The sequence below is a fragment of the Gossypium raimondii genome, chromosome 6 (genome assembly GCF_025698545.1).
Source record: "Gossypium raimondii isolate GPD5lz chromosome 6, ASM2569854v1, whole genome shotgun sequence".
Lineage (NCBI taxonomy): Eukaryota > Viridiplantae > Streptophyta > Magnoliopsida > Malvales > Malvaceae > Gossypium > Gossypium raimondii.
Genome location: NC_068570.1, coordinates 20,099,435 through 20,107,831, shown reverse-complemented (window position 1 = coordinate 20,107,831; position 8,397 = coordinate 20,099,435). Strand labels below are relative to the sequence as shown.

Here is an 8,397-nt window from a genome sequence, read left to right as displayed (position 1 = left end):
ATGCAGCTACCCGAAAAGACCATTTTCCACTTCCCTTCATTGATCAAATGCTCGAGCGATTAGCTGGTAAGACCGATTATTGTTGTCTCGATGGGTACTCAGGATTTTTCCAAATTCTGGTAGCACTTGAGGATTAAGACAAAACAACTTTCATGTGCCCCTTCGGAACGTTTGCGTATAGACGAATACTGTTTGGACTCTGTAATGCTCCGGCCACTTTCCAGAGATGCATGTTGAGCATATTCTCCGATTATGTCGAGAAAATCATTGAAGTCTTCATGGATGACTTCACGGTGTACGGATTTTACAGACAATTCATAAAAGACTTCTTGAAGATCGCGCAACCACTTTGCAGTCTATTACAAAAGGATAAAGAATTTGAAAATGACGTTAAACAAAGCGCTGTTGGGAGGCAACCCAAATTTTTCCCTTTATGCAAATAAATTTTTTGGTAAAACGGAAAATGAAAATGTATGTCGAGGATCAGTTCTGTCTAAGGAAAGACTTGGTACTTAAGAATGTCCATTATGACTCACCTCTCTTTCCTGAGAACTTACCTGGTGCAGTTATCACGACTATTTTACTAAATCTCATAATCTTGGTTTTTAATAATTTATTTCTCGAGTTTATAGCTTAGCTAATAAATTCGAGAAATAAAAATTACACATTTTATTTTATTTTTATTCCTTTTATTTTATTTTGCAGGTAGACCTTCTAAGACGAAGTTGAAGCCCCCCACGTCTGTCGAAACTCGATTAACCCAAATCGAGGAAGGACTCAACTCTTTACGCACCTTAGTGATAGACGTTCTCACACACCTACGAGACCACCCTCCACGACGTTAAAATACATGGGGAGTTAATTTTTCCTTTCCTTACTTACTTTTACTTTTTATCCTTTAAATAATTCAAATTACATTGGGACAATGTAAAATAAGTAGGGGGAGAGAAATATAAATTGGTTCTAATTTGCTTATCTGTTTTTGCATGTTTTTCGTGAAAGGTAAAATTTTTCTTTTGATAAATTGGGATGGTACACTTATGGTTTGACCTATTTAGCTATTTAGTTCTTTACACACAACTTTTCAATAACCTAGACTTAGTGGGTAAGAAATTTTTTAGGAATTATGAGTTTGCTTGACTGCCTACCTTATATCACATGTCAATTTTCTGCCTTCTCTTCAAAAAAATAAAGAGAGAGAGAAAAAAAGAAGAAATGAATAAATAATAATACTCTTCTGATACGAATGTTAAGAGTGAAAAATTGGGGTTGTACATCGGGCTGAGTAATAGGAACGTAGTGCTTGGGTTGTCATCACATCTAGCGTAAAAAGGTTCGTGTGGCTGTCCAATTTCTTTGCACTCACTCAGCTAACAAGCTATCACGAGTAGGGCAAAATATCCCGCTTAGAGACATCCGAATCGAGTAACCGGAACATGGTGCTTGGGTTGTCATTATGTCTCGCGTCAAAAAAATTCGAAAATGTCCTAATTACAAAAATAACAAAATGAAGGGTAAGTCTATCAAGCTCTAATAAATTCTGAAATATATTTACTTACTTCTTAGGCTAGGTTATTTGAGATGTTAATGTGCTAGGATTAAATTGTTGAATTGTAGAAACCATGGGGGTCAAGTCCTATTTTGGAGGAAATTCTTCCTTTTGCAGATACATGCATAATGCTCGAGGTCTAGCATGAACTAAGTAGGGGGATTTGATTAAATGCTAAAAATACATATTTGAGTTAGTGTGGTTAGACGTACAGTTGGAATTCCGTAAGGATCAATTGTCTAATCGGTTTTCTGTGAACACATTGGCGTGCCAAGTGGGGATTGCTGTTTGGTTCCGTCAAGGGAAGTAGTAACTAGATTTAAATGTCTCACACGGTTGAGGGCATTGGTTCGAGCTAGGCTCTTCTAGAACGCAAAGCTGCCGGAGTTCTAAATCATGAACGTTTCGTTGGTTGTTCAATCGGTAAGGGTTAGTTATTGGACGTTCCATAACTAATTTACATAAGGAAGAGTTGGTGCCTGAGGCGTCCTTGGTAGCTATAGCTAGCTTATTGGAAAAGAGGAGTTCATCTAATTTCGAGGATCGATTCAAAGACGAGGAAAAACCTGTGCCTGAAGCTGGGCTAAGTTTAATTAATTTCCCTTCAAATTTTTTTAACTGTTTTTATTATTTTGTCTTCAGCTTTTACTTTTTACGCATTTATTTATTTATTTTAGGTTTCAAATTTTATCCCCCCGAACTTCTTGAGCACGACAACTGCCCCGACATAAATCTGGTCAAGAGAGCAACAATTTGCAGTAAACCCAGTCTTTGAGAGATCGACCATACTCTCTATACTGCTTAAATTTACAAATTAGGCGTAGAATTATATTGGTGGAATCGACACCCATCATTCCATCTCCTTGCTTTCCTTTCAGAGTTTCTTCTCATCATCGTTGCGTCACTATTGCACCAGAAAGGTACAGGAATAAGCAAAGAAAATTTTCTTCAATTTTTAGGATTCTTTATTTATAAATAAAAGAAAGTAGTGACTAAAATGATACTGGTCTAGTTATATGTATAAATTCTAACTGAAAATTTTATTCTTAGGTGAAAAATATCAAAATTTTATACTAAATTCCATGTGGGTTTTCGTTATTCTGACCAAAATGAATATACTATATAACTTTAGTCCCTATTTTGCAAAGTTCTTTTTTGGCTAAAATAAAAGCTTGGGTGATCATATATAGTTAATTTTTTTAAACAGAAAACCAAACGTGATGACTATTATTTTTGGGCAAAATTTTAATACCCACCTACTTTGAACATTTATTTATACTAATAAATAATGTTATCATATCACATGGTTGCTCTTTTTCCTACCAAATAAATAAGGTGACATCGATATTTTAAAGTTAATTAAGACTGCAATTTATCGAGAAAAGGGATATCCATATAACAAATAGTCCAAAATAATAATTAAGTTAGTAGAAGAACATGATTAATACGGATATTAATATGATTTAATTAAATTAAATTAACAAATAGACATCATTGATATTGTACTAATGCTTTGATAACTTAAAATAGTAATAAGATTGTAACATTTCCTATAAATAATAATTATATAATAGTGTTCCAATCACTTATCAACTATAAGTTGAGGAAAACATAGAGAAATTACAACAAAGTCATCAAAAGAAGGGAATTATTTTCTTACTATTAAGAATTATAAGTACATTAAGAGATTTGATCTCTGAGTTCATCAAATCATTCATGATGAAGCATACATATTAGGAAATACATTACATCTACAAACAATAACAACACAGACAGAGGCCCTTACAATTATTATTTGAGGAACTGGTCAAACCAATCACTCGCTTCTTTCACCATTAATGGTGTCATTTGATGCCCTATTCCAGGTTCAGCCACAAGCTGCAGACACGGTCCGGTCAGGACGTAAAACATACATATATATATGATAAATGCATGTGATGAAGCGTCATTAAATAATAAAGCAAGCATTACAATATGCCAAACATGATTGAACGGATAATATCGCACCAATGCTTATGCACATGTAATATTTATACTTCTTCTAGATTTCTCAATCGGATGGGAGAGAGCCAATAAGAAATTTAAAATTTTTGAGTCATTTCATTTTATGTTGGGATCTTATCAGGTCAAATCCGAATCAAGTCATCAGAATGTTTGAGTTGTATTAGGTCCGAATCTTAGTTTTCCAGATAGTCATCTCAGGTGGAGTATTTCAAGTTTGGGTTTAAGCTCAGGTTGATAGGATCGGGTTTGTGTTTAGGTTGATATATCAGATCTAATTCCTGCACTATTTGACTAGCACACTTGTGAATGTCAATGAATGAGATTTCTACTAATTTTCTGTTTTATGTCTGCAGGGGTTTCCCATGCAAAAGTTTGTTACTTGCATAGAAATCATAGCTTTTGAACCTTATCGGTAAAACACATATAAATAGATTTTGGTGATTTTTATAATCATTCAGCAGCAATCCCATACCTTAAAGTTGTCTGAATGGGCCTCTCCATAAGCCTCGTATGCCCTTGTCTTGGGAATTTCTAAGCCTTCAAGAGGGCAACGGGGATCTTCAGCTCCTATATGTTGTTAAAGCCCATAAGAAAAAGAAAAAGTTTTTAACCATACAGGTTAACTTCTAAAACAATTCAATTACAGTGCAATATAAATATAAAGCATTATACCATTTACAATTAACAAAGGGCGAGGTGCAATAGCCGGCACCGTGTTAGGTGCATCGAACTGAGAGGCTAGACCAGGAGCAATCCTATCCCAAACCTATTCAGAGAAGTAGAACCACAAACGGTGAGCATAAAAGAAGCACACTTAATTCGGCTTGTAAAAGTTGAAATGTATGAAAATGAGTCGGAATGCAGAGTCTGCTAGCAGAACTGAATCATTATATCCTATGCGCCATTTAAGTGTATCTCCGTTTAACTTCAACTCTCCCAAAGATTAAGCATTTTTAACTTGGTGTGCATGTGAGTTATCTTCTTTTCCACAAAGTGACTAAACAATGAAATGATGTGCTAAAATTTTAGAATATCCATTTAAATACCAAAGTAAAAATAAAACTCACTCATCCTAAAATGATACTGACAACTGTGAAATAGAACTGAAGTCATCAACGAACGTTAATGCTCCATTTTTTAAAAAAGAAGTGGTAATTGGTAAGTAGCAAGTTACTTGGAATATGCCAGTAATGAGCAGGTATAAACATAACTGACCTTCTCCACCACTTCTTTATCAATTTCATTCTTGCCTAAATCAGTCCTTGCTTCTGCAAAAAAAATTTATATTAGAATGTCAGAGAAACAAAAACCAAGTTTCTCACTGAAATGAAGCCAAAGTAACCAATTTCAGTTAAGTGATATAAAGTGTCACTCCTAATCCAATGAACCGGTATAAATCTACTACATGAAACCATTTATGTACAAAGTTATTATTGTTGCAAGAACAATTTTCCATTTCTCCATGTGTTGTACTTCAGAAGGTCCAGTAGAACTACAAGTTTGTTAGCATGAAATCTATTGCTTTTAAGTCATAAATAGAGTTAAGATGGCTTCATGCAGTCTCGAGATGGATAAAAGATAACCCTCCCAGAATGAACATAAATCGGTAAAACCAAAAGTTATCAAATTCCCTTTTCGAAGAATCTTGGCACAGGTTACCTTCAAATACAGCCTTTATACTGTCAACTCGAGCCTGCCACTTATCATTATCTATTGCCCATCGAAATCCCTACAAATATATAACATGACGTTCAGTAATTTTAAAAGTATTTATTAATGCTTATAGGAATTATAGATTTTCAGTTTTACCTGAACACCAATTATTGGGGCTGCCACTGCATAGCGGGTGTCAGCAAAAGCAGCAAACCATGCATGCATTCCTGCGCGTCAAGACTAATGATATTAACATAAATTCAACATGAAACAGTGAGCAAATATTTCTTATTTCAGTCCTTCAAATTCAGTTAGCAAACCTCCAAGTGATTCGCCAGTAATTCCAATCTTAGTAGGATCTATGTCATCTCTCCCGGTTAAATAATCTGCAAGTTTTATCAAATCCCACACCTAAAAGATGGAAAACCTTAATGAATAGAAATGCTCAAAAATAACGCAAACATAGTTTAAGGGCTGAAATCACATTGAAAGCTTAAAGTGCCATCTCCATTAAGCCATGACTATCATAGAAATTAAACAGCAGAACTCTGATAGTTCACTTAACTCTTGACAAGTCATGAATTTCCTTTCTATTTTATTATATTTTTTTTATCTACTATCAATCATAAAATTCCAATTTAACTAAAGCAGATAAGAAATATAGATAAAACAAATGCTGAATGGCTTACCGTATCAAATATGAATGGCATTGTATCCCCATTTTTCCATGATGATACCAGGGCCTACATTTAGACAGCCAAATGACATTAGGATCATTTTCCAAGTGGTTTACCTCAAAGTATAAAACAAAATTGTACAAATAAGAATCAGGGTTTCTTAGAACTTTCAGTTCACACAAATTACTCTAAAAGAGAAGTCAGTATGTTAATCTTCAGATTCATTTTCTCAAAGCATACAGTTCAACAAAACAACCCAGATTAAAGGAAGATAAAAGTTAAAATTCATATACATCTCTATAAGTAGTTAGACTGCTGGCCCGTTCACCATGATAGCGGGAATCGACTCCAATGGCTACATATCCCCGTGAAGCATAAGCCTACAAAAGAAGACACAACTTAATTTATAGACAATAAGAAGATATCGGCAAATTCAAAGGTTTGGTTCAGATTACCTCAAGCAATGGGCGTAACCACTCTTTGCACTTATGAGTACTATGCAGAAAAACAACAGCAGGCCTCTTTTCTTGATTGTTTCCTTTCGTACTTAAAATCAACACGGGCAATTTTCCTTGATCTCCAGCCTATAAATGACCAATATAAATATGCCCTAATTCTTCAAAAATAATGAATTTATATTTGATTTACTAACTTCATATAATTTCATACACACATTAGTGACTGATTACGAGACACATCTTCAATAAATTAACAAGTAATTTTAAAAATCATTAAAAACAAATATGATTACTATTATTTTCTAATAGACGGCCTCTTGTGATTCACTTAGAAGAGTACGAACTTAAATACTATCATTGCATCAACTATAAATCCTATATAATTAATTTACCTCAGTATGGAGATACAGATTTTCCTCTTTGAGCAGTTCCTTAAGGTTTCCAATGTTAGCCTTTGGACAAGATTCCATTGCCTGGTAAATTTACAATTGAATATAAGTTAAACTTCGTTTAGTAACTGGTCATTTATACAATATCATTTTGCAGGGAGAAATTTACCTCACTGAAGGTTGGCGGGGTAACGTCTTGGAACAAAGGCTTAACCACAGGTTTCGCAGGTTCCACAGTCAAAGGAACTGAGAATAAAAAAGGCAGTAGGAATTCACATCAACGTAATTATAACATAAACAGAGAAACAAAATGGAAATATATTTATGTATTACGTTGAGCATTTCGTCTGGTACGGAGTAGTTGAAGGAACTGAGAACGGATAGTTTCGGGATCGGAGACTGCGCCGCCGTTAACTTCCATTTCGGTTTCTGTCACTCTGGAGCCGGCGATGGATAAATTTACGATTTGAAATTGGTACTTAAAGGGAGTGGGTAGGCGGGGTGGCACGTGTGGAAAACAGCACACGTGTCTCGTAGATGATAATAGGTGTCGAGTTATAGTTGTAGGCTGCCGAAGAACGTAGGAAGAGGAAACAGAAACCATTTTGTTTTTTCTTTTTAAATTAGTGATGGGTGCTAGAATATTGAAAAAAAAAGGGTACGGACAGGAAAATTGGTAGTGGACAAAGTGGTACGTGAGAAGGAAGCAACCTTTCTTTGTTAATTTTTGTTTGTACGCAGTAGAAACTACAAAGCAGCCACGGGATGAAGCAGAAATTTGTTTTAAATTACATCAAATTTTTATTATTTTTAAAAGGGTTAAAATATAAGTTTGATCTTTACTAATTTTTAATTTTAAGGAGGTAAAGCCCTACCAACCCCTAAATGCCTCATTGTATTTTTTTTTGTATATTATATGAAAATTACATATTTCTAGAGAAAATCCCAAAATCAATTTAATAAAGAAACTTATCAATACAATTTACACCACATATTTCTTAATTTTTTGAAAAATTACTTATTTAATCCATTGTATCCTTGAATATTTATGGTTAAAATTATTTAATTCACCAAGCAATGATTAGGATTTTCGTTTAACATTATACGAACTCAAATCTTATCATTTTTTCCCTCTTTAATATTGTAAAGATAAAAAAATCTATAAATAATAAAAACCTTACAAACTATCAAGGAAAAATAAGAATTCTTTTCAAAATATTTGTAGATATTGGATTTTGATCACTCCTTGCTCCTTTTCTTAACAATAAATAAATGAATACGTTGATTTAGTATTTTTTAAGCTAAAATTTATAATATACTCTCTTTATTTTAATGCGACTTTACTTTATAATACTAATAATTTTTATCATTAAAGAGATGAGGTAAATTGCTACATGGTAATAATTAAGATCACGTGAAAACAAAATTTTGGTGAAAAGAAAATTCCTAAAATACTTTTACAAAAATCAACATTCTCGTAAGATAATCTAAAGTATTACTCCTAAATGATTTCCTATTACTATCTCCATTAAACTGTTTTGTTCAACTTATTGAGGCTTTAATAACTTCCGTAGAACTCCATGGGAGCCCTTGGAAGACAAATAAATTTCTATTTTTCCATAATCGCCATATTAAAATCCCAAAGAACATTGACCAAGGGACTCCAT

The 8,397-nt window shown here is 33.7% G+C and overlaps 1 protein-coding gene across 1 annotated transcript; it reads right to left on the bottom strand.

Annotated features, from left to right (window-relative positions):
- Positions 1-3,183: 3,183 nt before the first annotated feature.
- Positions 3,184-7,323, bottom strand: LOC105772536 (uncharacterized). Its single transcript, XM_012593844.2, has 13 exons — positions 7,064-7,323; positions 6,900-6,976; positions 6,734-6,814; positions 6,339-6,467; positions 6,177-6,263; positions 5,896-5,949; positions 5,527-5,617; positions 5,363-5,433; positions 5,213-5,282; positions 4,769-4,821; positions 4,226-4,319; positions 4,026-4,120; positions 3,184-3,427 (listed from the first exon to the last, which is right to left on the bottom strand). Exons 1-13 carry the CDS (start codon positions 7,149-7,151, stop codon positions 3,341-3,343), a joined length of 1,077 nt encoding a protein of 358 aa, XP_012449298.1. The 5' UTR covers positions 7,152-7,323; the 3' UTR covers positions 3,184-3,340.
- Between the last annotated feature and the right edge of the window lie 1,074 nt (positions 7,324-8,397).

Coding starts and splice junctions, on each gene's coding strand:
- LOC105772536 (XM_012593844.2), bottom strand. CDS start 7,151: ATGGAAGTTAACGGCGGCGCAGTCTCCGATCCCGAAACTATCCGTTCT. Junction 6,977..7,063: donor TACCAGACGAAATGCTCAAC/GTAATACATAAA, acceptor TTTTATTCTCAG/TTCCTTTGACTGTGGAACCT. Junction 5,950..6,176: donor GTCTAACTACTTATAGAGAT/GTATATGAATTT, acceptor GTCTAAATGTAG/GCCCTGGTATCATCATGGAA.